The 27,984-nt window shown below is 39.1% G+C and overlaps 1 protein-coding gene across 4 annotated transcripts in view; it reads right to left on the bottom strand.

The window, feature by feature from the left end:
• Positions 1 to 27,984, bottom strand: part of LOC147572641 (uncharacterized) — a 37,308-nt gene that overhangs the window by 8,042 nt on the left and 1,282 nt on the right. Inside the window, exons 2-5 of one of the 4 annotated variants that reach the window (XM_086694153.1) lie at positions 27,407 to 27,661; positions 26,337 to 26,422; positions 23,025 to 23,913; positions 15,961 to 17,297 (exon numbers count right to left, since the gene is read on the bottom strand). In XM_086694153.1, the coding sequence (XP_086550279.1) occupies positions 27,594 to 27,661 (68 nt within the window). In that variant the 3' untranslated portion in view covers positions 15,961 to 17,297; positions 23,025 to 23,913; positions 26,337 to 26,422; positions 27,407 to 27,593. The other 3 variants (XM_086694152.1, XM_086694151.1, XM_086694154.1) reach the window with 3 other exon arrangements.

Genomic DNA, 27,984 nt, shown 5'->3' with positions numbered 1-27,984 from the left:
AAACTACTAGAACTGATAAATGAATTCAGTAACGTCCCAGGATACAAAAATCAATATACAGAAGCCCATTGCATTTCTATAAGCTAATAAAGGAGTAGCAGAAAGAGAATTAAGAGAATAATCCCATTTATGGTTTCAATAAAAATAATAAAATACATAGGACTAAACTTAACCAAGGAGGTTAAAGATCTGTACTCTGAAAACTATAAAACATTGATTAAAGAAATTGAAAAAGACACAAAGAAATGGAAAGACATTCCATGCTCATGGATTGGAAGAACAAATATCACTATAATGTCCATACTATCCAGAGCAAATCTACAGATTTAATATAATCCCTATCAAAATACTAACAGCATTTTTCACAGAACTAGAACAAATAATCCTAAAATTTGTATGGACCCACAGAAGACCCCAAATGCCCAAAGCAATCTTGAAAAAGAAGAACAAAACTTGAGGTATAACTATCCCAGATTTCAAGATATACTACAAAGCTGTAGTAATCAAAACAGTATGGTACTTGCACAGTGATAGAAACATAGATAAATAGAACGGAACAGAGCCTAGAAATGAACCCATGATTATATGGTCAATCTTCAACAAAGGAGGAATAAATATGTAATGAGAAAAAGATAGTCTGTTCAACAAATGATGTTCAGAAAACTGGAAAGCTAACTGCAAAAGAATGAAACTGGACCGCTTTCTTACACCATACACAAAAAGAAACCCAGAATGCATCAAGAACCTAAATGTGAGACCTGAAACCATAAAAATCCTAGAAAAGGGCACAGGCAGTAAATTCTCTGACATCGGCCACAGCAACATTTTTCTAGATCTGTCTCTTGAGGCAAGGAAAACAAAAGCAAAAATAAACTATTGGGACTATATCAAGATAAAAAAGCTTCTGCACAGCAAAGGAAACAACCAACAAAACAAAAAGACAATCTACTGAATGGGAGAAGATATTTGCTAATGATGTATTCAGTAATGGGTTAGTATCCAAAATAAAGAAACAACTTGGGGCACCTGGGTGGCTCAGTTAGTTAAGCGTCTGACCTCAGCCCAGGTTGTGATCTCAAAGTCAGTGAGTTTGAGCCCCATGTTGGGCTCTGTGCTGGCAGCTCGGAGACTGGAGCCTGCTTTGGATTCTGTGTCTCCCTGTCTCTCTGCCCCTCCCCCAATGCTCTGTCTCTCTGTCTCTCAGAAATAAACATTAAAAAATTTAAACAACACAAAAAAACAAAATAAAGATATAACTTATACAATTCAACATAAAAAGAAAAACCAAATAATCCTATTTAAAAATGGGTAGAAGATGGGGCGCCTGGGTGGCGCAGTCGGTTGGGCGTCCGACTTCAGCCAGGTCACGATCTCACGGTCCGTGAGTTCGAGCCCCGCATCAGGCTCTGGGCTGATGGCTCAGGGCCTGGAGCCTGTTTCCGATTCTGTGTCTCCCTCTCTCTCTGCCCCTCCCCCGTTCATGCTCTGTCTCTCTCTGTCCGAAAAATAAATAAAAAACGTTGAAAAAATAAATAAATAAATAAAAATGGGTAGAAGATATGAATAGACATTTCTCCAAAGAATACATCCAGATGGCCAACAGACACATGAAAAGATGCTCAACATCACTCAGGGAAATGCAAATCAAAACTACAATGAAGTATCACCTCATATCCGTCAGAATGGTTAAAATAAAAAATACAAGGAACAACAAGTGTTGGTGAGGATGTGGAGAAGAAGAAACACTTGTGTACTGTTGGTGGGAATGCAAACTGGTGCAGCCACTGTGGAAAACGGTATGGAAGGTCCTTCAAAAAATTAAAAATATAAATACCATATGATCCAATGATTCCATTACTGGGTATTTACCCAAAGCATACAAAACACTAATTCAAAAGGATATATGCACCCCTGTGTTTATTGCAGCGTTATTCACAAGAGCCAAATTATGGAAGTAGCCCAAGTGTCTATCCATAGATGAATGGATAAAGAAGATTTATCTCATTACATACATATTATATATAATGAGATATATATATATAATATGTATAATGAGATACTACTCAGCCATAAAAAAGAATGAAATCTTGCCATTTGCAACAACATAGATGGACCTAGAGAATATAATGGTAAGTGAAATAAGTCAGTCAGAGAAAGAAAAATACCATATGATTTCACTTGTATATGGAATTTAAGAAGCAAAACAAATTAACAAATTAAAAAAAAAAGAGAAAAACCAAAACACAGACCCTTAACTATAGAGAACAAACTGATGGTTACCAGAGGGGAGGTAGGTGGCGGGTGGGTGAAATAAGTGATGGGGATTTAAGAGTACACATAATCACGCTGAGCACTGAGTAATGTATAGAATTGTTGAATCACTATATTTTAACACCTGAAACTAATATAACTATATATTAACTATACTGGAATTAAAATTTAAAGAAATACAAAAAAAAATAGATAAATCAAATACTAGTGGCTTGGAAAATAAGTAAATATCTTTCCAAGTAATTTTACTCTCTCTTTGTTCGGTAATTTGAATTTCTAAAATAGTATTGGTGTATAAGCTTCTCTTTTCCTTCCTCGCTTTTGAGCTCAATGCAGCAAAGGTGAGTATTTACCAGCAATCAGCAGAAATTATTTTCTCCTTCAATTATTCCCCCCATAAGAATGTAAATAAAGTATTCAAAGTAAAGAAAAATATAAAACAGACCAGGAAAGAACCACTGTAAATTTTGCTGACTAAAATCGATTTAGGAAAGAAAACCCTGAATGCATTGTTTGGGATTAGAACTTCTTTTGAAGGCTTTTTCTCATCCATTTATTCATTCTTTCATTCATTCATTCAGTGTAAAGACGCTACACTGAATGCTAAGGACACAGAAATGGAATGCCCAATCTAATGTTAACCTGTAAGGAGAGGACGCAGATGCATAAAGCTGAAATCATAGTTTAACATCCAAGTCCTATAATCGAGGTAGGAAGAGGACTACGGGAGTCCATGGAGTTGACCACCCAGGAAACTGGGAGTCCAGAAGGCTTCCATAGAAGGGTATAGGGGAGCTGGGTCTTGAAGCATGAGCAAGAATTTACCAGGAAGAAAAGGAGCCGGATTTCCAGAGTTAAGAGTTAACAAGTGTGCAAAGTCCCAGCAAGACAAAAAGCCACAGTGTAATATAGACAGTGAGAACTCCCAAGCTGCAGATTAGGCCAGGGAGATAAGATGGGCTAGGTAGTTACGGATTTCATTTCCAGTAGAAAATTTGGACTTTATCCTGAGGGCAATCGGGAGCTGATAGAGCTGCTAGAAGACAAGGAAGCATGTTTTAAATATGAATGTTATAAGCCATGGCAATATAAAAATAAAAACACAACTAAGGAAAAGAGTAGAATGGTGGATACCTATGCTAATTTCCTCAACTTTCATAGCTGGAGTCAATAGGTACGTCTAAAAATCAGTCAGAAAATAGAGGCCGTCTATATTGTCTACTCAATGAAGGCAACCACTAAACTGAATATATTGTTAGAGGTAACAACTATCAGGAGTCAAAGACAGTAATTTAGGTAGAAGTTTCTATGAGAATTCTTCCCATTCTTTACAGCATGGAGTCAGTACATATCGCCCAGAATTGATAAATCAAGAATAGAAATTAGCAGCAGAGCTAAAAATAGTTGCCTCTGGAGGAGGCTTGGTTAGAAAATACTTTTCTGTCGGTTTTGATACCCGGAGTTCCCAGTATTTGACACAAAAGACATAAGGAACATAGACGCTCTTTCTTTCTCTTTCATCATTTTCTCCATCAGGGCATTTATTACTGCATTACCTTTGTGATACAGCCTCTTACCTCCTCTCTTAGGAGAAAGTCTCCAAAGGAAGGTTTATTGCCTTTCCAGGTTCAGTCAGGCTTCACTCCTGTAATGAGAAAAACAGCCCTTAGCCCATGCACTACTGATAAAATGCAGACTCCTAAAGCCTTCAATGAGCTTAAAATAATCCCCTGATATTGCTCCTCTAGATACAGAAAACCTGGGGAACAAGAAATGTAAAGCCTTTCATCATAAGTTAATTGAGAAAAGACTGTTAGTCATACCATAGGTGCTAATTTAACTAATTTTTTCTATTTCTTCACTGTTTTCCATGCATATTAGGGAAGGTTCAAACCTTATTAAAACCATCTTAATTACTTAAACGGAAAAATGTCACAAAGGTTTTAATACTCCCTTGGAAATAACATCTGTGTGACATAATTCAAGCTGACTTTTTTTTTTTTTTTTTTTTTTTTTTTTTTTTTTTTTTTTCAACGTTTATTTATTTTTGGGACAGAGAGAGACAGAGCATGAACGGGGGAGGGGCAGAGAGAGAGGGAGACACAGAATCGGAAGCAGGCTCCAGGCTCTGAGCCATCAGCCCAGAGCCCGACGCGGGGCTCGAACTCACGGACCGCGAGATCGTGACCTGGCTGAAGTCGGACGCTTAACCGACTGCGCCACCCAGGCGCCCCTCAAGCTGACTTTTTAAAAACCACATTTGAAAAACTCAACAACCTGCCAGATTATGCTAAAAAGAAGCCAGTATCCCTAAAAAAGAAATGTCCATGTCACCATTCTTCAGACAAAAAGAACGGCATCCATTATACTATACACAAAAACAATTAAAAAAAATTTTTAATGTTTATTTATTTTTGAGAGAGAGAAAAAGAGAATGAGTGGGGGAGGAGCAGAGAGAGAGAAAGAATCAGAAGCAGGCTCCAGGCTCTGAGCTGTCAGCACAGACCCTGACACAGGGCTGGAACCCACAAACCATGAGATCATGACCTGTGTTGAAGTCAGAAGCTTAACCAACTAAACCACTCAGACACCTGGGCAAAAACAATTTTTTAAATATTTCTCACAGTAGGGTCATCTACACAAGCATCAAGGCATAAATAATAAGACTTGCCTCTTCTTATGCAAAAATTATATATACTTATGAGGTCATACTCTATCATACTCAAAAATACAGGGCTGACTCTGCAAGACCTGGGTTAGAAACTCAGCTCTGACACTAACTGGCTGACCGTGGACAAAACATTTGATCTAAGTCTTGGTTTCTTAATAGTACTTACTACAAGGGCTGTGATACTGACTACTCAAAAGAATGGATGTAAAATGCTTAGGTGTCAATAAAAACACCTTTTAATTGTCATCATCATCATCATCATATCCCAGGCTGGCAGTTGCTGGGTTTTCTTAAAAAATATTTACTTATATGTTTATTTTTCAGAGAGAGCATGAGTAAGGAGGGGCAGAGAGAGAGCAAGACAGAGGATCCAAAGCAGGCTCCGCACTGACAGCAGCGAGCCCGATGTGGAGCTCAAACCCACGAACTGTGAGATCATGACCTGAGCTGAAGTCGGGAGCTCAACCAACTGAGCCACCCAGGTGCCCCATGGCAGTTAAATTTTAATAAGTGAAAAGTCAGACTTTTGTTTAGTTAGATGATACGGATCCAGCTAGGGATACCCAAACAGTGTCCTAGAAAAAAATACCTAGAACTCACAAGGCAGATTATGACATCTGCCAGCCTTTCAATGGCAGCACGATCTTCATTTGGGCCACCTCCTGCTGGAAGTGAATCTCTTCTGAAAAATGCCCTTTCATTGAGAAGCTACTTTCTCACAAGCAAGAAATGATTTGGTTATCGTCTACTGGAGAAAAGTGGTTATGTGATCAAGGCTAACTCCTACAAAACACTTTATTAATCCAAATGCTGAATGCCAACAGGATTTTCTTCTGACAGTTTTATCCAAACATGATAACAGGGCCAAGGTCAGGCAGTCTTTTCTGGGCAGGCAATAGAGGTGGTGAGTCAGAGGAGGTATTGAGAATATGCACACAGACAGGGAAGATATGTAGCCTGCAAAGTCAAAAATATTGCTGTCTGTCCCTTTATGGAAAACATTTGCTGACTCCTACTACAGAGTCTGAACACCAACCTTTGAGAGCTTCTGCCTTAAGGATTTCAAACTCTAGAGGCAATCAAATCAAAACCTTGTTTGTTTGTTTGTTTGTTTGTTTCATAACTAATGATGGGACTACATTCTTGTAGTCATGGTTCTGGGATATTGAATGGAACAGGACATTTTTCTTCCTGCGTCTATTTACTTGAATTATTATAGATGAATTCATTCAATATTAGACAATTGGGTTATTGGATGACACTGAATTGCCATTCAATCAGAATCATGTATCATTTGTTCTATCACTAGCATTGAAACTGAGAAAGGAACAGGAACTTTCTTGAGGCCAACAGCCCTCTGGTCATGCAGCACACAGTGTTACCACCCAGCAACAATAAATAATACCCCAAAGCCAAAAGAACAACTCAAAAGCTCTGAAAACCAAGGTTTTTACACTCTTTTGGCATCAAAGCTCATTTCCGTGGAAAAACTAGAATGGAATGGATGTAGGCTATTTGTTGTCTTTACCTTACCAAGTGTCACTAGTCCTACAATTGACCCTCAACCAACACAAGGGGTTAAGATGCCAATCCCTACACAGTGGAAAATCTGTGTATAACTTTTGACTCCCCCCAAATCTAACTACTAACAGTTCTGTTGACCAGAAGCCTTACTGATAACATAAATAGTCGATTAACACATTATCTTGTATGTCATATGTATTATATGCTGTATTTTTACAATAAATCAAACTGAAGAAAATATAATTAAGAAAATCATAAGGTAGGGGTGCCTGGGTGGCTCAGTGGGTTAAGCGTCTGACTTCAGCTCAGGTCATGATGTCACGGTTCATGGGTTCAAACCCCACCCACATCAGGCTCTGTGCTGACAGCTCAGAGCCTGGAGCCTGCTTCACATTCTGTCTCCCTCTCTCTCTGACCCTTCCCCACTCATGCTCTTTCTCTCTCAAAAACAAATAAATATTAAAAACAATTTTTTAATAAAAAAGAAAATCATAAGGTAGAGAAAATAGATTTACAATAATGTATATATCCAAAAAAAATCCACATTTCAGTGGACTCATGCAGTTTACACCCGTGTTGTTCAAAGGCCAACTGTACTTTTCTCTGCAGAAGTATTGACATGGTTAATTATGGGGCACTGCCCCAGAGTCTGCTGTGTATGTAATGAATGAGCACATCCACCTTCTGAGACCTGGGGTGGGGGGAGAACATGAGTCCTGAATCCAGCTGGTCCTAAAGGTTTTCAGCGAGGAACTGTGGACCTATGTTCTATTTGATTATGATTACAGCAAAGGGGGACTGTGTACGTGCCACTAGTTTGAAGTCAGCAGACTTCTTTTTCTACCATGTTCTCCTATAAAATGCTCCTCAAATTTTTTGGTGTTTGCAAACAGTATAAGGCTAATGTTCCTTCCAGCAAAAAAAAGTGAAAACATTGTACTAATAGTTTTCTCTTCTAAGGATTGTGTACAGAGCTGTAATGTCCGGTTATAAACACTATGAATACAAATGTAACTATTCTTAAAGTGGCACACACTATTCTCTCTCTATTGTTATCACTCTCAATGTAAATGAATTTAATTCAGGAAATCGTTTTTTGAGACTCTAATATGTGCCAGGCAATAAGCTGGGTACAACTGGTGAACAGAACAGGTATATCCTCCTGTAAGAAAACAATGATTTGAAAGTAGATAACACAACAACAACCAATGGATACACAGGAGTTACCTATTGACTCACTCATTCAACAAATAAATTTACTGAGCACCTACATAAACTAAATACTATTCTAGGTGCTGGGATTTTAGCAATGAAAAAAAAAATCCCTATCATCTTACAGTTTACATACTAGCAGAGAGAGATATATAATAAATAAAATAAATTAATACAAAATAAAGAAGAAAATCAAGTGCCAGAATAGGGGATGCAATTTTAAATATAGTGACTGTAAAAGGCCTCACTGACAATGTATCATTTGAGAAAACTGGTAGAAATGAGAGAGTGTCCAGTAAATATTGTAGGGTGTGTTGTGTTCCAAGTAGAAATAACAGCAAATGCAAAGGTCCTGAGGTAGGAGGATACCTGGACAACCTGGAATAATGATCATGATGCCAGAATGGCTGGAGCAGAGTCAATAAGGAGAAAGCAAAAAAAAAAAAAAAAAAAAAAAAAAAAAAAAAAGGAGAAAGCATAGTAGGAGATAAAGTCAAAGAGGTGGGAGGAAAGATCATGTTGGTTTGTGTAGGCCACTGGAAGGACTTTAGATTTTAGTCTGAATGAAATGAAGAGCCTCTGAAGAATTTTGAGCAATTGAGGGACTGACCAATACTCATAAAGGTTGGTTCTGCTATGAAAGTATTAAATATGGGGGCGCCTGGGTGGCGCAGTCGGTTAAGCGTCCAACTTCAGCCAGGTCACGATCTCGCGGTCTGTGAGTTCGAGCCCCGCGTCAGGCTCTGGGCTGATGGCTCAGAGCCTGGAGCCTGTTTCCGATTCTGTGTCTCCCTCTCTCTCTGCCCCTCCCCCGTTCATGCTCTGTCTCTCTCTGTCCCAAAAATAAATAAACGTTGAAAAAAAAAAAATTAAAAAAAAAAAAAAAGAAAGTATTAAATATGGAAGACCATCTAGGAAAGGGATTCACCCAGGCTAAAAGTTCAGTGAAAGCCTCCTAAAGAAATGGCATTTGAGCCTGCAGAACTTGTTTATTGTGGGCATTAGCACTAGGTAAAAGGGAGGAGTGCTCTTCAGACAAGAGGACCAGCTGATGAGAGAAAAGAGGCTTTTAATGCCACAGTGAGCATATCTTCTACTTTCTCTTAAGGCTAATGCATGGAAAATTATTGAAAGATTTTAAGCAGGAGAGTGACACAATCTGTTCAATGTTTTATAATGACTGTCAGATCGTTATGTATAAAATAGAATCAGTAGTGGTTTTTTAAAGCCACAGGTCATGATTCATCAATTCAGGGGGTCACCAGATTGCAATTTTTTAAAAAATGAAATAGAATAGAAAAAATCAGGTTTTATGAATGCCCCTCAGGTTTTAAGGGTAAGTATAGTTACAAGGAACTTTTGATTCTGTACCTTCATATACCCGTGGGTGTGTGTGTGTGTGTGTGTGTGTGTGTGTGTGCATGTGTGTGTGTGTATGTGAGATTGTCCAAACTTTGAAAGTCACTTGATTAAAAGGAAAGACATAAAAAAAAATAGAGAGAGAAAGCAGTAGAGGGAATATGCTATAATCTTTTTAAAGGTATCGCTGATTGCTGAGACTAGAGTAGAGAGAGAAACAAAGAGGCCTGTGAGAGGGCTTGTGGACCCACCTAATGGTTTTAAGGGCAAATGAATGGTCCAGAGCAGTTCAGCAACGGGATGGATGGCTGAAATTGAGATTATGGGCAGGGAAGATAATGAGTTTAGATTTCAACATGCTACCTGCAAGCCATCACAATGGAGATACTCAGTTTAGCGCACATGATAAGGCTGGACACAGATTTGGAAGTGGTAGGCACTGATAGATTAAAAAAAAAAACTGTAATAGATTTCATGATAAGTCAGTCCATCATATGTTAAGTGATCCCATGTAATATTTGGGGGCAAAATTGACTAAACCCTTTGAGACAAACTTATACCAAAAAAAAATTATTTTGCTTATCTGGAATTCACATTTAACAGGGCTTTCTGTATTTTACCTGGTGATTCTAATCAGTGTTCAAGTCCTCTGAGAACAGAAGCAGATATACCAGTTAGGACACAATGACAACAACCCAGGCAAGAGGTAAGGAAGCCCTCTGAGTTAGTGTTTTACAAAGGATTCTTTGCTTCACTAGTATAAATGCAAATTTGAAATGTGAAATCTGAATCATTCACCTGTGAATTAATTACAAGCACAGTGATGTCCTGCCGAGGTCCTCCTCCCTTGGGGTCAGGATACGTGCCTGTGTGGCTCAGATTCATGACCCCCTGTCTGTAATGGCTCAATGAGGGGCTACAGTATCTCACAGAGTACCCCCCACACACACACACACCACCAAGAGGGAGCTAAGAGCTAACCCCTAGCTGGGATGCCCTACAGGGACTTACCGTTAGGAATAAACAATTGGGAGGAAAGTTCTATCTGCATTTTCACTCTCACAGAACTTGTTCATAGTGTTGAACTTGCCATGAAAAACAAAAACTGAGAGGCTCTATCATTGATACAGTTTTCCTTCAGGAAACATTTTTTTTTTTTAACTACACATGTTTTCAATATATTGAAATGATTGGTATGATCTGGCTTTTTAAACAGCCAGTGAAAAATGACATAAAAATAAATCCAACATATTGAAACTCTCTCAGGAGACATCATATTTTCTTCTTTCAGAGTAGCTGTGCTCCTGCTGCCCTGAAGTTTCACACAATATAAGCTGAATTCCTTGGCCTTGATCTATCAGCAAACATTGAAGACCTCATTGTCCTTGAGCTCTGGCTCCAGAGGGCTCCACGGAAGGGAAGGAGCAAGTAATTACATATACACATATATGTTCTGAAAGTAAATTAGCAGATCCCACGCTGACAGCTGCTTGTTTCCTGCAGGCCTGAGTTCTATGCTCAGATATATCTATAATTGCAAGGAAATTTTGAGAAACCTGTAAGAAGATGTGTAATAGAAATAGGACTAGAGAGGGCGCCTGGGTGGCTCAGTCGGTTAAGCGACCGACCTCGGCTCGGGTCATGATCTCACGGTTTGTGAGTTTGAGCCCCGCGTCGGGCTCTGTGCTGCCAGCTCAGAGCCTGGAGCCTGCTTCTGATTCTATGTCTCCCTGTCTCTGCACCTCCCGTGCTCGTGTTCTGTCTCTCTCTGACTCTCAAAAAATCAATAAATGTTAATAAAAAATTAAAAAAAAAAAAAGAAATAGGACTAGAGAAACATGAGTGACACCTGCCTCTTAACCTTACTGCATTTCAACACCCAAATTCAAATGTAACTTCAGTAAGGGCAGGAATCCTAGCCTGTGCTCTCTGTTTGCCAATGTAGTTTGCAAAAAGGGGGCAAGATGAAGAGTCCACAAAGCCAATCATTATGTTCAAGGGGATGCTGAAACTATTCAAAGCCTTTCATTTTCACCTTGCCAAAAACGACTCAGTAACCAAAGGCAGACATTTCCCTTCTTTCATTCATTCATTCAGTGTCTATTGGGGACCACTAAGTTGACAGGCAATCAAAAATATGCAATGGGAAAAAGACAGTCTCTTTAACAAATAGTGCTGGGGAAACTGGGGAGCTACCTGCAAAAAGAATGAAACTGGACCACGTTCTTATACGATACACAAAAGCAAACTCAAAATGGGTTACAGACCTAAATGTGAGACAGGAAACCATCAAAATCCTAGAAGAGAACACAGGCAGTAATTTCTCTGACATTGGCCTTAGCAACATTTTCTAGATATGTCTCCTGAGGTAAGGGACACAAAAGCAAAAACTAAACTATTGGGGCAACATTAAGAAAAAAAAAAGCTTCTGCACAGCAAAGAAAACAATCAACAAAACAAAAAGACAATCTACTGAATGGGAGATGGAAGAGGATATTTGCAAATGACACATCCAGTAGAGTTAGTATCCAAAATATAAAAAGAACTTATATAACTCAACACCAAAACAAAAACAAAAATAAGTAATCCAATTTAAAAATGGGCAGAAGACATAAATAGACATTTCTCCAAAGAACACATACAGATGGCCAACAGACACATGAAAAGATGCTTACATCACTAATCATTAGAGAAATGCAAATCAAAACCACAGTGAGATATCATCTCACAACTGTCAGCATGGCTAAAATAAAAAAATACAAGGAAGAACAAGTATTGGTGAGGATGTGGAGAAGAAGAAACACTCATGCACTGTTGGTGGGAATGCAAACTGGTGCAGCCACTGTGGAAGACAGTATGAAGTTTCCTCAAAAAATTAAAAATACAAATACTATATGATCCAGTAATTCCACTACTGGGTATTTACCCAAAGAATACAAAACACTAATTCAAAAGGATATATGCACCCCTGTGTTTATTGCAGCGTTATTCACAATAGCCAAATTATGGAAGCAGCCCAAGTGTCCATCCATAGATGAATGGATAAAGAAGATATGATACACACACACACACACACACACACACAATGAGATATTACTCAGCTATAAAAAAGAATGAAATCTTGCTATTTGCAATAACATAGATGGATTTAAAAATTTAATGTTTAAGTGAAAAAAGTCAGAGAAAGACAATGGGATTTCACTCATATATGGAATTTAAGAAAAAAACAAATCAACAAAGAAAAAAAGAGACAACCAAAAATAGGCTTTTAACTATAAGAACAAGGAGACGGTTACCAGAGGGGAGGTGAGTGGGGGGATGGATGTAATAAATGATGAGGATTAAGAGTTCACCTATAGGGGCACCTGCCTAGCTCAGTCTGTAGAGCAGGTTCTGAGTTTGAGCCCCACATTGAGGGTAGAGTTTACTTAATAAAAACAAAATACACTTATCACAATGAGCACCGAGTAATGTGTAGAATTGTGGAATCACTATATTGTACACCTGAAACCAATATAACACTGTATGTTAACTATACTGAATTAAAATAAATGAATAAATAAATAAGATCAAATAAATTTCCAGGCACTGTTCTAGCCTTCCCCTAGATTCCCCCTCTTCTCAATTGCAGATATGAGGAAATAGAGGCCTGTGGAAGCAGAATTGTCAACAGTTCTGAGCTCCCCTAATTTCAAGTCTAGAATTTTAGCCACAGACCAGACACTACTGGAAACAGACTGTCTTGGAAGGGCATAACTTTATATTTTCCTCAAGTTGTTTTGTATGTTGTTTGGCTAAGAAACAAAATTGGCTCAGGTTTGGGCAGGAAGCTGGGTATGAAGTTGTCACGGTCCCTGACTCACCAGGTGCGTCACCAGACTTGGGCAGCAGCTCATCCACCAACGGGACAAGCCCCACCAAGAGCTGTGGACTGGGATTTGTCTGGATGCAGCATGGTCAACAAGGACACGTCACTATTTTCCTTGATTTGAGTATCCCTTGATTTGCGTGTCACCCATTGAAGGGACTTTGGGATCCCTGTGAGTAACAGAGGCCCCATTTTCTTTCCTCTTTATATTTAGAATTCCTTTAAGGATTTACAGTGCCACATGGCAAAACAGATAATAATGAACATGAACTTGATGTACTCACAGAAAAGACCAACTATGTAGTTTCCTAACAGGAATTACACCTCCATATGCTAAAAGATTTGTACACTTCTTTGTCAAGGACCTCTTCCTATGGGGTCTGGTATTGGACCACATTTCCGAAAAGTTCACATTTCTAACTCAAATCAGTGTAATATGATTCCCTTTCACACCTATGTGGCTATACACAAAGTGATTTGATAAGGTCTTCTGAATCATTTTTTAATGACCTGTATTTCTCAAATAGTTGTTTCTTTTTTTTTTTTAATGTTTTATTTATTTTTGAGACAGAGAGAGACAGAGCATGAGCAGGGGAGGGGCAGAGAGAGAGACACAGAATCTGAAGCAGGCTCCGGGCTCTGAGCTGTCAGCACAGAGCCCGACGCGGGGCTCAAACTCACGGACCGCGAGATCATGACCTGAGCCGAAGTCAGACGCTCAACAGACTGAGCCACCCAGGCACCCCATCAAATAGTTGTTTCTGAACCAATCCAGTTCAACAGCTCCCTTTGTGACCTAATATACCTCCAGGTATAACTTAATAGGGAGATGGCAACCAAGGATTGGGAGCTTCACTCTTATTCCCCACAGAAGGCAAATAGATACTTCTCATCAATTGCCACACTTGTTCCACTGCATTGAGATTTAGTCTTGATTCTTTACAGTCCAACACTACAAGCAACACAGTCAACTAATTGGAATTGACATTTAAATTGAAATCTATTTGCAATCCCAGGATTAAATTAAATCACTAGAAAATCTAACTATTCTTGAGAGATTTCTCTAAACACCCCTAATCTTCTGTCTGGTAACCTAATGTCACGTTCCCAATGGTAATGTGCATTAGGTGACTCAAAAGTTCCATCTCTCTTTGTTTAAACAAACTAGAATTCTAACTCTCATTGTGAGTTTTGAGTTGTATCAGGTAATAACTTCAGGTGGGAAGATAAGGAACAGATTTTCTATTTTCTATTTTAATTCTTTAAGATGAAACCTTTGCTTTCCCAGATTGTCTACTAAGTTGGTCCATAGGATTCTAGTTGAATTTATGTTTAAGGCCAACAAAAATGTTCACATTTTATCTGATTTATCCAACCTTAACTTAAGGACTCTAAATGCTAATCATTGCCTAGTTGTTATTTAATATTGGCAGACTTGCTTGAGAACTCTAAGATAACTCACTTGCAATGAATAAATACTATAAAAAAGTAATTCCAAGTTTTAAATACTTTTTAGGATTTCAGAACCTAAGGGGAAAATCTTAGAGTTGGTTAAGAGAATCAAAGGCATCCGTTTCAGTATTTTACTAAATGTGCTCCTCAGAACAGGACATAAGCACTCCATGTAAGGGATCCCGTGATCAATTAAGTTTGGAAACCCTAAATTCAATGTCTCACTCAAAGATTCACAAGGCACATTAGCATGTTAAAGTTTGTAAAAAAAAAAAAAAAAAAAAAAAAAAAAGTCTTACAGTAAATAGTCATATCCAGTTATGCAGAAGAAACTTCTAGAAAGCAGTGAAACTTTGTTTTCTATTCATGAAACATCTATTAACAAGTCTTCTAAAGAACACACTTTAGAAACTCTAAGCATATCTAACCTCTTGCCTCACCCAGAAACATAAAATGTAAAAGATGACCATCCTTTAATAAAACATCTCCAGGTTTCATAAGCTCTGCCTGATCACCCACCAGGTCAAGGTTCTTTGTTTTACTATACACTCTCTTGCAAAAATTCAGTCCTCCCCATCTCAGCTTTTTTCATGTTATTCTTTCACTTGTGGATATGGGGAACTCATTAGCTTTTTCCTTTGAAAACCCTCCACAAAGGCTTTTTTTAACACGAATATAATTTTCCTCCCTAAATTAATATCTTCAACCATGCCCCATTGCCTTTAAGACAGCTCCAAATTCTAAAGAATAGCCAGGCCCCTGCCTCCCTGCCTACCTTTGTCTCTTTTGTTATCCAGTCCACTCCTGCCTTCTTCCCTCTCCATTGTAATCTACTCGGGGAATCCTCACTGTTTTTATTTTGCACGTTTCCTGAAATTATCTTCCCTATCCACTAGGAAAATTCATGCTCATCCCTCAAGGTCAAACCCCACCTCCACTGGAAGTTTCCCTGATCACTGCCCTCACAGGTTCACCGGCTCTTCTTCCAGATTCCCATAGTACTTGGAACCTCTCTCTTACTTAACATTATTAGTGATTATAGCCATTTATTTATTTTTTTATGAATATAATTTATTGTCAAATTGGCTTACATACAACACCCAGTGCTCATCCCAACAAGTGCCTCAATGCCCATCACCCATTTTCCCTCTCCCCCATCCCTCATCCACCCTCAGTTTGTTCTCTGCATTTAAGAGTCTCTTGTGATTTGCCTCCCTCCCTGTCTAACTATTTTTTACCCTTCCCTTCCCCCATGGTCTTCTGTTCAGTTTCTCAAGATGCATATATGAGTGAAAATATATGATATCTGTCCTTCTCTGACTTATTCACTCAGCATAATACCTTCCAGTTCCATCTATGTTGCTGCAAATGGCATGATTTCATTCTTTCTCATTGCCAAGCAGTATTCTATTGTATATATAAACCACATCTTCTTTATCCATTCACCAGTTGATGGACATTTAGGCTCTTTTCATAATTTGTATGATTTATTTTTATATCTATTTCCCATCCCATAGGATGAAAACTTACCATAGTGCCTAGTATACAGTAAGCATGCAATAAATATTTGCTTAGTGAATTAATAAGTGAGCAGACACAAGTATATTTTTAATAAACATTTTATTATTCTTTTAAAAATTTTTAATTTTTATTTTTGAGAGAGAGAAAGAGAGAGAAAGAGAGAGAGAGAGAGGGAGACACAGAGTACGAGCGGGGGAAGGGCAGAGAGAAAGCAAGACAGAATCTGAAGTAGGCTCCAGTTCTGAGCTGTCAGCACAGAGACTGAGGTGGGGCTCAAACTAGGACCATGAGATCATGAACTGAGCTGAACTCGGACACTTAACTGACTGAGACATCCAGGCACCCCCAAACACAGGAATTTTAAGGTCAGCTTTCCCTTTTTCGGGAAAGGAAAGAACAGTTCTTTCCTTACCTATCCCATGTTCTACCCATTAATCTTTTCCTGTTTTTCTTAGGAACCTCTCCAGTTTCTCCACATACTTATTAGAAGGATAAAACCAAAACCAAATGCCATATAACATTTCATGGATTCTGGTGCTCAAAGTTCTTCCTTTTGGTTGAATCTATAATGAATTTGATTTCAAATCTCGTCTCAAATTTTGATATTTCTTTCCATAAATGTTTTCTGTTAAGAATAAAAAGAGGAAAGGGGCACCTGGGTGGCTCCTCAATTAAGTTTCCAACTTCGGCTCAAGTTACGATCTCACAGTTCATGAGTTTGAGCCCTGTGTCCGGTTCTGAGCTGACAACTCAAAACCTGGAGCCTGCTTCGGATTCTGTCTGTCTCTCTCTTTCTACCCCTTGCCCACTCACACTCTGTCTCTCCCTCTCTCAAAAATAAACATTAACATTTTTTTAATATTAAAGGAGGAAATTAAACTTAGATCCTTAATGGGTGTATAAAATCTTGATATTAGGGATAATTTCTAATTTTGTCCAAAAAAATTAATCTTCCCAACAATAACACTGCTACAAGTTCTCAAAGATGTAAACCACTCTGGGGTATATATTACTTTATAAATCTCCTTATTAGAAGAATGTCTCAGGCACTAGGGAGAATGTATTTTTTTAGATCTTAAAGGATTTTAGATTTCTTAAAGAGTTCTGATACCTTTAGAGTTAATTATACAACTTATACTTGAACATAAAAGATTAGTAACCTAAAGATATTTGTAGAGTTTCTCTAAAGATTAACTAATAAAAATGATGAATAAAAAGAATATAAGCCTTCCATGTGAAATTATTATGTTTTAAATATTTATTTTTGAGAGAGAGAGACACAGAGCGTGAGAGGAGGAGGGGCAGAGAGAGGGGGAAGCACAGAATCTGAAGTAGGCTCCAGTGAGATCATGACCTGAGCCGAAGTTGGACGCTTAACCCACTGAGCCACTCAGGCACGCTTAAGCCTTCCATGTTGAACTATTATGGGAAATGAATAAGAAAAGAAAACTTCTTCAGGGATACATAGAACAGAAAAATTCAGAATCATAAACACAACTATGCAACCAAATATAACATTACTGTATTTGTCAAAATAATTATTAACAATAGTTCTTCCATTGTGCCCTGTGGCCAGAAGAATCCCAGAATGGGACATTAATAGGTCCTTGCAATTATCATCACTCCCTGGAAAAAGTCCATCTTGAGAAAATACGCCAGGGACATAGCAGCTCTGAAGACAACGCACAGGCAAGGGTTTAAAGTCAATAAATGGAATGACAACCAGGACAGTTGGGCTGCAAGTGATGAAAAGCCAAACCACTTGGCTTATGAAAAAAAGGAAATTAATTGACTCCTATAAAAAGTCTAGGCATTGACTGCAGGCATGGCTGGATCCAGTGCAATATGACTGCACCTTGGTCTCTTTCCATCCCTCGCATTCACTTCCCTTTTTATTGCCTTCACTCTGAGGCACGTTCTCTCCCTGGGAGGTCCCCAGCAGCACTAGGCATATATCTTCCAGATTCCTGTCCAGCCCACACCCAAGTATTTGTTCTAATTGGACCAAATTTGGTCACATGTTCATCCATGAACATTCATTGCAGCCAAAGGGTGTTAGTCCAAGAAGAAAGAAGAATGAACCCTACACAGCCAGAACCAGTAGCTTTCTACCATAGTGATGCATAAACAATTTTATATTGCTTTCGAGCTCTAGAAATGCCTAGGTTCCTATTTCCTAAAAACTGGACATCTTGAATTCTTGGAACCATCTGTTCATATCATAATGGTGAACTCAAATTCAAATGTTCTTTTTGTAATAGAGTACATTCGTTTGTGAGAAGATTCCTATTTACTCAGCATGTTGTCTGTTTTTAGCTAAAGTCCCAAAGCCGGGAATAATAAGAGACAATTACACACAAACACACACCCCACCCCATTCTAAGTAGAGTGTCTGAAACATCCAGGCCAAACTTCATAAAAGAAAACAAATCAGTTCAGTATCTATGAAACCCTCACCTCCACATAAAAATATGACAGGGCCAAATTGTTAAAGATCATTGAAGAAGTCAAGGATAACAGGAATTCAAAGAAGTGGAGAGTGTTTTGACCCTTTTTCCTCCTCTTCTCACACAGAGAGAAAATTGTGCTACCTCCCAACCTCCCCCATAAAGATGGAAAGGTATCTGCAGAAGGGGAGACAGGCACCTTGTTTCCCAGCAGAAGTGTAACTTATCAGATGATGAGGTGAGAAAAATAAAGCAGAGTAAGTGATCGCTGTGGGTGTGTGTAATTTGAGATGGGAGTGGTCAGGGAAGATTTCACGGATCAGAGGACTTTTGGTCTGAGGCCTAACGGTGGGGGAGCAAGGCATGCAGGTAGCTGGGGGAAGGGTGTTTTAGCAGAGAGACTAGAAAATCCAAAGGCCCTTAGCAAGAACATGTTTACAGTATTTTCTGGGGTGGAAAGGAGCCAGCGGGACTGGAGAGAAGTGAGCAAGAGGGAATGTGGCAGGAATAAAGGGTGGAGATTAGAATGGAGTTGCATTTACTACAATGGGTGGAGAGTAATGGAAGAGGGAGGGAACACACCCTGCTTACTCTGGGTGCCTGAGCTTTGGAGCAGGCCTGGGCTGGGGGCTGGAGGAGCCAAGGGAACCTTTGAATTATATGTGAGATAAGATATAATTGGGTTAGAGAATTAGATGTTGGGTTTGGATTTAGACTGAACTGTACTTGTCTTTTAATACCTGACAAGTAAGTAAACCTTACTTAACGTGGCTGAAAAGCAAGGAGATCTATGTGAGGGGTTATCTACAGGGCAGGAATGAGAAAGTGCATGTTTGAAGGTTAGAGAAAAATAAAGCCATTTCCTATGTGTGCCCCACAGAGTTTACCTCATTCAATAAACTGATTACTTTCTAAAAGATTCAAAACCTTTTACAATCCGTCTGTGAATTTGCTGTATACAACACAATGTTTCACACAGTATTATGTGTAAACTCAGTAAACATTTGCTAAGTATCAAGTAGTATATAATATGCCATTTGGGGGGGGGAAACGATGTGGCATTGGATAATGGTCAGATCAGGGATAGCCGAAGTAGGGCCTAATTTTCTAAATGGTATAATGAAAAATTTGAGATCATCTGGAGGGTTTACATGTGGCCTCCTGGTCTTAAATCAGTCACCTACAAAGGACTCTGAAGTTCAAAGGACTGTGAACTTGTTAGATAGGATCAATACCCAAACAGCCTATGACACAGTAATGATATTGCTGCTTGCTAGTATTATTGTGCACCACACTTGGTGTCCAGGAAATATGAACAGCTGCAGTACTGTAAGATGAAATAAATTGAATACAAACAGAGTCACACGCAGAAGGGACACTTTTTGAATGACGGAAATCACTAAATTGGCTATTTCCACTGCCATTCTTGGCTTAAACAAGATGACAGTTCGTTAGCTTTTCACATAGAAGAAGTCTAGAATTTGGCAATCCAGAGCAGAAATGGCTGCCCCAAGGTCATCAGAAACTAGACTCTTCCTATGGTGCTGCTTTGGTCAACTCTGGGCCTGTCATCTCCTAATCCACAGTGGCTATTTGATTTCAACCCATCACATCTGCATCCCAGCCAGAGGGAAAAAGGAAGAAGGGTACTCCTCTTCCCTTTGAAGGAAACTTCCCTCTGAAGAAAATTGTGTGAAGTTCTCACACAATTCAGTGTACCAAAACTAGCTGCAAGGGAGGTTAGGAGCTGTGACCTTTAGTATTGTGTTTCCAAGGAGGAAAGGGAGAATGGATGGAAGACATGGTCAACTAGCCATTTCTGCCTTATCTTGTTTCTCTTAAAGACCTGTGGGTGAAGTTAGATTGATGCTTTTTATCAAGAAGAGTTACTCCCTTTCCTACGTCTGCATGCCACATTAGTGTATTCACAGCTCTACTTACTGTTTATATTGTGTTTCTGATTATCCTTAATAGCTAATTCTACTGGTCTCAAAGACAAAAGTTCAGTTATATAACCCATCAACATACTTCCTGTCCACCCCTCCTCCAGATGAATTAGCTGTGCCGGATGATTAATTTGTCTCCTATGGAAATTATTAATAAATTGGTTCAGTAAGCATGTAATGAAAGGCAGAGTATAGTGGTGGAACAGGGGTGGGCTACAGACCAGACTCTCCTCGATTGAACTTCTGCCCCAACATTGAAGTAACGTGACCTTGGGCACACTTACAGCATCTCTAAATCCCCATTTCCTTCTCCATAAGATAAGGATCACAATTAATACTTCTTGGTGCTGCTGTGAGGAGTGAATTAAATATAACATGAAAAGTGACCGTATGCCTGTATAACACTCAAAATTGTTACTCTGTAATTTGTTCACTGTTCCCAGAGCACCTGTAACGTCCTAGGCACCATACTTGACACTGTGGTTGTTAAAGCTTCAAGAAGACATGCAAGAAGCTTGTGATGGAATGGAGGGGCTTAAGAAACCCAGAAATAGCTCTGTAGCATAGGAAAGGTCTTGCATATGTGTAACATTAGAACGATACCTCCCTTGACTGATATCAAAATTGTAGTTACATTCTCTTCCAGAAAATGGAATGATTCAATCTGTTAAGAATCCGTGTGCTTGATTTGCTGTTTGGTAACTAACACTGACATGTGGGCTACCCCATGTAGGTAAATAGGGTCACATGAAAGGCATGCAATGGCCCCACTGGTACATTTATCTGAAAAGTGACAGACAAGTACCTACGTGGTACTTTCTCGACTACTTGTGAACATCACACAGCACTTTAGGTTAGAATTTGAAACCTAAAACAAATTGATCATCACACTACAAAAACTCAGACATAAGTCACTTTCTCTACATCTGTGTGTCTTCAAAGCTCAACGCAATAGTAATAATGCACTATCCAGTCCCCCCTTCCTTTGTAGAGATCTGCTGAAGATCTCTACATGCCTCACCCAGGGTAGGCACAGGGGATGCAAAGATGAAGAGGATGGCATCTGTCTTCCTAGAGTATACCATTACAGAAGGGGCACAGACAAGTGAAATTTTCATATTATGTGATTTATGCTATGACAAAGAGAGCTATCCCAGAGTGCTATGTAAGTTCATAGGAGGGGACAGTCTACCAAGCCTCAGCCAGTGAGGGAATGCTGCCTGGAGGAGGTGAGTTCTACACTGAGGCCTAGACGATGAGTAGAAATTAACCAAGTGAAGGGTGCTTTAGTCAGTGCAAACAGCAGATCCAAAGGGCATGGTATATTAAGGAAGGGAGGGATTCGGTATGGCTGAAAAGGAACATGAGAGACAAGATTTGCTAGGTACAGATATTGTATCACGCATACATACATACATACAGTGAAGAACCTTGATCCCTACTATGATGATTCAGCTCATAGGCTTCTCCTAATTTTCTAGGAAATGCAGAGGAAAACAACAACAACAAGAACAACATGGGATTCATTTTGTCATCGTAGAAAATAATTTTATGTAAAAATGTGAGAAATAGCTACATAATATGACTTTTCCACTTAGAAGAAACACAGGAAGCAGTATACTGTATTGTGTGTGTGTGTATATATATATATATATGTGTGTGTGTATGTATATATATATATGTATATATACATACAATTTTTCAATTCTTTACAAGTGCTCAACCTTTTAGTAACTTGGGTTTAATTCTTTATAGCACCTTAAAAATAACACAGTAAACAAATGACCAGGATTCTGTAGTGTCTTTGAAGACTTTTAAAATCCATATTTAATTTTTTCTCTGATGTAGACCCTCAAAGAAGTTTGGATTAATTATAAGGTATATCTATATTACTACTCCTTTGGGTGAGAGCTCATCACATTTCATAAACTTAATGGGATGAATAAGAATTGACGCAACACTAAGAGATTACACAGGAATTTCTGTACAGTGACACTGTAGCCAATTAATGAAGCTAATTTCTCAGTAGGCAATGTGGTACCTTTAAAAAATGCATATAGTTAAAGGATTTTTCTCTTTCATTTATGGTTAATATGCAAATCTGATATTCATAAATTCATTCCAGATAGAGGAAAAGCAATAAAATTTTTATGATTTGGCAGACTTTAAATCATTTAAGATACTATAATAAGTTATTGAAGAAAGATGTTGAAAAATTAATAGAATCCCCTTAATAGCAAAGAAAATGTTAGTACTTTGCAGAGAGAAAATTCTCCTCAAATTTCCTATTCAACACAAAGAAAAGAATTTCCCAAAGTTCACCTAATACATATTTTTAGAAGACAAAAATCATTCACAGAAGTACAAAGGTAGGTGCTATGATCAGACACAAAATGAACCATGGTCCTGACCCCCATAGAGCTAAGTACAAAGCAGAACAGATTACCCTCTCTCTGTAACAGTATGATTTTCAGGATCCCACCACTAATGGAATAGAACATTCCTTGAATCTGGACTACGAGAAAACTAGGGAAAGAAACTAGGGAAAGATTGAGTTGACAATCCTACATTCCCTTCAGCATATTTGAGGGCTTTTTGAGAAAGAGAAGGGATATTAGCTAGGGAGATCCAGTGCCCTAGTTCTAAGTCATTTGAAGTACATTTACTCCCTCTGCTATTTGATATGCCTCAATAACCACTCCCTTTCTTATTTTCCTACTCCTCTATCACACCAGCACACCTCCACCACTTACCTTCATTATTTGGAAACATCAGCTTGACAGAAAGAGCCATGAAAGATACATGGGATTTTGATATTCATTCTTCCAACACTTCTAAGATGTCTGAGGACAGAGGAACACCCTGCTTAAGAGTCTGAAGTGCTGTTATGTATTCAAAGATTCAAACCACTCATCTCTTAAGTCTGCAAGTACAAGACTATCCCGTGGTGGTGACAAGTGAGTGTTACAAGTGATGTGCCCTGGGCTCGGGAAGATGGAAGAGAAGTTAGGTATGCTGGAGTTACTGGCGGAGGCATTTAAATAAATACATACATACGTATTTACTTACCACCCACCACATGCCAAGTATCCAATGCTGTGAAGCAAGTATTATTGTTCCCATTTTAAGGATTAGAAAACACAGTCATCAAGAAGACAAGAGATTTTCCTTAAATAGTTAAGGAACAGAGCCAAGATTTGGGCCTAGACCTTTCAGTCCAGCACTTTTCCCATGATACTAGCCCACTTCTTGGACATGGCAAGGTGCTAACTGGGTCTTGAAAGAGAGATAGGAGCAAGGCATTGAGAGAAGTGTGGAAGGAAGAGAAGGGTGTCACGGACCTGGTCACCCTGAAGGGTACTACTGGGACCCACTGCCACCACAGACTGTCTTCCACATTTTTCTCTCTAGTAAGACATTAGAGAAGAGGTGATTGGGAAAGAAAACATCTTACTTGACAATTCTGCTCTCGAGGGTACCAATTTTGGAGGAGCACAGCCTGGAGGGATCACTCTTAGGGTGGGAACCCTTAGATAACAATTTTAAGACTTTCTGTCTTCAGTAGTTTAGAAAGCCCAGTGCACTTGACTCATAAAATTCCATCATGTTCTCACTGTCCTTCATTCTGGTCTCTTCCAGACACTAGGAAACATTATATAGAAAAAGGGAGACTGACGTTATAACCCACTACTCTGTCTTTTCTGTTTCTTTCTTTAAAGAAGTCTTGACATCATCTGTTAAGTGATCAGTTTACACTGGCAACAGTTGGCTGCTAGTCAAACTGAACTATAGTGTGTAACTTTCATCTATCAGATATCAAGTTTTGCATGTGAACACAACAAAAGATCTCTCCTGGATTGAACTGTATGGATTGTGCTATGTGTTACCACACTTTTGTTTATACATTTGATTTTAATGTTTACATCAGAAACTCAGCTTAGTATAAAGGCTACTTATTCCATGCCTTGCTTATTTTCAACAATGAAGTTAATTTTTTTTTAAGGTGTTTTGGATGAAGGCTTAGGAAAGCTTAGGTTACTCATTAGAATTCAAGAGCTGACTATACAGGTGTTGGTTGCGTAGTCCAAAGAGGTAGCAGGTTTGAAGGTCATATAATGTCACTGGAAGAACATCTGAATGACATGAGAAGTTTTAATGCCTAAGAAATTGTTGAAAGACAAAGAAAGTATTAGGGGATTCTAATTACTGGAAGAGGAGACTAGAATTTTCTCAAATTTTAGCAGTGATGACTTTAGAAAACTAGCAAAAGGTCATTAGTAAAACAGTTGGCTTAGATAATGTAATAGCCAATGAGGCTAATACAGGACCAAAATATTCTGATTTTATAATCTGTGGATTAAAAAAAATACCTGAACAGTTTGCCTGTTATGATGCAAACCCTCTATGGAAGTCCTACCAGGAAAACAGAAGATTCTCTCCAAAAGGGAATACTTAAAACAATGTTTTTAGAAAGGCATCAAATTCTCAGTTTGTTATATACTACAATACATAACAATTTCCAATGACCTATTTTAATGGAAGTTCTAGGATTTTTCCCTGTGATGCTACCATTTTCTTGTTCGTGCTCTTAAGACATCACTAATGTACTAAAAAAATATTTCAACTGCCAAAAAGAATTGAGAGAACAGCAAGCATGGCCGACAAGGGATGAAAGCAATATATGAAACAGACAAGTCAGTCAGTAACTCAGAATACAACAGAAATTAAGTGGACTGGAGGAGGCAAAACGTTGCTTTGCCAAACCATAAATTGGCAATGGTTTTTTCATCAGGCAAAGGACACCCAGAATATGCAGATAGTTGATTAAAAATAATATAATGTGGTAGAGAAGTGTTAAGATGTACATAAGCATCCAGTTTAAAATCAACATTAGAGTAAGACTTGTAAATCGTGTGAATTGCTAAGTAGTATTTAATTAATTTAATTAGTTTATCATCGTGAGCATGGCTGATAAGAGAGGTGACTAATATCTGGAGCAAAAGGGCACGTGTTCACATGCCTAGTAAAGGCTTCTGTATCTGCAGTGGTTTTCAAACTTGAAGGTGGGTCCGAGCTGCTGGGAGGCTTGTCAAAATGTAGATTTCCAGGCCCCTTTCCCAGAGGTTCTGATTTAGTGGTTCTAGAGTAGGGTTTCTTAATTTTGGCACTACTGATATTTTAAGTGAGATGATTTTCTTGTGTGGGAACTTCCCTGTGCCTTGTAGGTGGCTGAGCTGCATTTCAGGTCCACTAGATACTCATAACATCATTTCTCTGGGCCTTTTTCCAGATGTTGATAAATGTCCCCTAGGGGCAAAAATCACTCTTCTCCTCCTTGGGTGAGGTGTCTAGGGTGAAGCCTAAGGACTGCATTTCTAATAAGAACATCCAGGTGGTTTTGATGAATATGGTCAGTGGACCAAAGCTGAGAAACACTGAACTAATGTGTTACATTATGTCCCCTCCAAAATTCATACATTAAAGTCCTAACCCTCAATATCTCAAAATGTGACCCTATTTGGAAACAGTCATTACAGATTTAGTTAAGATAAGGTCATACTGGGTTAGGGTGGGGCCCTAATCCAGTAGGACTGCTGTCTGTATAAAAAGGGAAAATTTGGACCCAAGAGATAGGCACACAGGGAAAATGCCATGCAAGCCAAAGAACTACCAGAAGCCAGGAGAAAGGGGCGGGACAGATTCTTCCATAGCTCCCACAGGGGGAGCATGGCCCTGCAGACACCTTGATCTCATACTTCTAGCCTCCAGAACTGTGAGACAATAAATTTCTGTTGCTTAAGCCACTCAGTTTGTGGTACTTTGTTACAGCAGCCCTAACAAACTAACACATAAAGAATAAAACACAAGTCAGAGTTTAGCACTGGGACATTTAAAGCTGGATCAGAGAGAAAAATGGAAAGATTACAGATTAGCACCGATTCCTAATTTTATCTTTCTCAGCACCTGACATAAAATAGGGGTTGATAGTTTTTATTTTTATTAGACACTCTCCAATATGTCTTGTCTAAGTTAAATATTAGGAGCAAAATCTTATAATCTGCTACCTGATAGGGTTGAAATTGCCAGTGTTCCATTTTGAAGTTTTCATCTGGATTATATAGTAATTGGATAGGCTCGAGTCTGGAGTTGCCTAGAAGACAAATGGAATTAATTAATTATGCCACTGTCCATAGAAAATGTAATATGTAAATGTGAAATTCCATACATGGCAAAAAAGCATTGACTGATCACACTGTAGCTTTAAAAAACGTGTTGACTGTTTCAGGTCACAAAGGCACTATTTAGAGTACAGCAAGAGGGACCATGTGTCCAGCAGGCCACACAGTCATGTGCCTAACCCAAGTAAGCAATTCATACTCTCTCACTGAAAGAATGAAGCCCTTGGTATTAAAGGAGCTTAGGAGTCATGTACTCTGATAGTTTCATTTGCAATATAAGTGAACACTGTTGTTGGTTATTAATTATCAGAAGACAAAAATAAGAGGCCAGTGGCAAATGGCACTCTTTTTTTTCCATAAGATATAAGAATCATTTTAATAGATATCTTAGTTCCTGTTTCTTCCCACAATTGAATAGGGGGGAGAAATGGAAACTAGCCTCCTTGCCTCAAGATTTTAGAATGAAATGTTGTAAAGCTTCTATTGCAGCTGAAGAGCCCCAACATTTATTTTTCCGGCTCCCATAAACATAAATAGTTCATGATAAAGAATGGTAAGCTCCTTGGGGCGCCTGGGTGGCTCGGTCGGTTTGGCGTCCGACTTCGGCTCAGGTCATGATCTCACGGCTCGTGAGTTCAAGCCCCGCGTGGGATCTGTGCTGACAGCTCAGAGCCTGGAGCCTGCTTCGGATTCTGTGTCTCCCTCTCTCTCTGCTCCTACCCTGCTCATGCTCTGTCTCTCTCTGTCTCAAAAATAAATAAAAACATTACTTTTTTTTTTTTAAAAGAATGCTAGGCTCCTAGAAATGCCTACAAATTAAGCTGAGTGGTCAAATACAAACAAGGTTAGATCTAGACCGTTTAAGTGCCTTCCCCAAATCAGGATAAACTAACAGGACATTAGCCTGGAAGCCTCTGCCAAATTCTAAACAACTTTACCTCAGTAAATCCCCTCACCTTTAATCTAGGAAACTTTCCAGCATGCTCTTCAGTCACATGAAGTTGCCGTCAGAGCCCAGTATACCTCATGTGTCCCTGGAACGGGTTTGCCTCTTGGGGGCAAAGTGGCAGGGTGGATAACTAGGTTTGGTATGAGGTCTAAATGGCCCCAGAAGGTTAGGATAGGGACTGCAGATTCTCCAGGCTATTTTCTTTTTCCAAAAGAGAGCAAGACCAGCAAAGAACGGACTGTTCTCCGAAGGGATAGCCGCCCTCGGACAAAACAGAAATCCGGTGGTTTTTATAGCAACACTAATAGAATAGGCCTTCTCTGACCCCTCCAATGGTTTTTTTCTATTACTGAATCCTCTCACCCTTTCTTCCCCCAGCGTGCCTCTCTTCTCACTCACAATCTCCACGCCCCCTCCTCACTCACCACCACCCTCCAACAAAGGTAGGGGCCCACGGCCGACCGCAGACTTTCGGGTCCACTGTGGCCAGCCCCAGTCTAGGGCGGTTGCCTAGATGTAAATTTGACGTCGAGAAATCTAATCTCCCACGTCCGATCTCCGGCTGTTGTGCCTCTAGGGGGAGGC

Source organism: Puma concolor, chromosome E4 (assembly GCF_028749965.1).
Source record: "Puma concolor isolate L17-30 chromosome E4, mPumCon1.1.hap2, whole genome shotgun sequence".
Taxonomy (NCBI): domain Eukaryota; kingdom Metazoa; phylum Chordata; class Mammalia; order Carnivora; family Felidae; genus Puma; species Puma concolor.
This window is presented reverse-complemented; position numbering and strand designations above follow the sequence as displayed.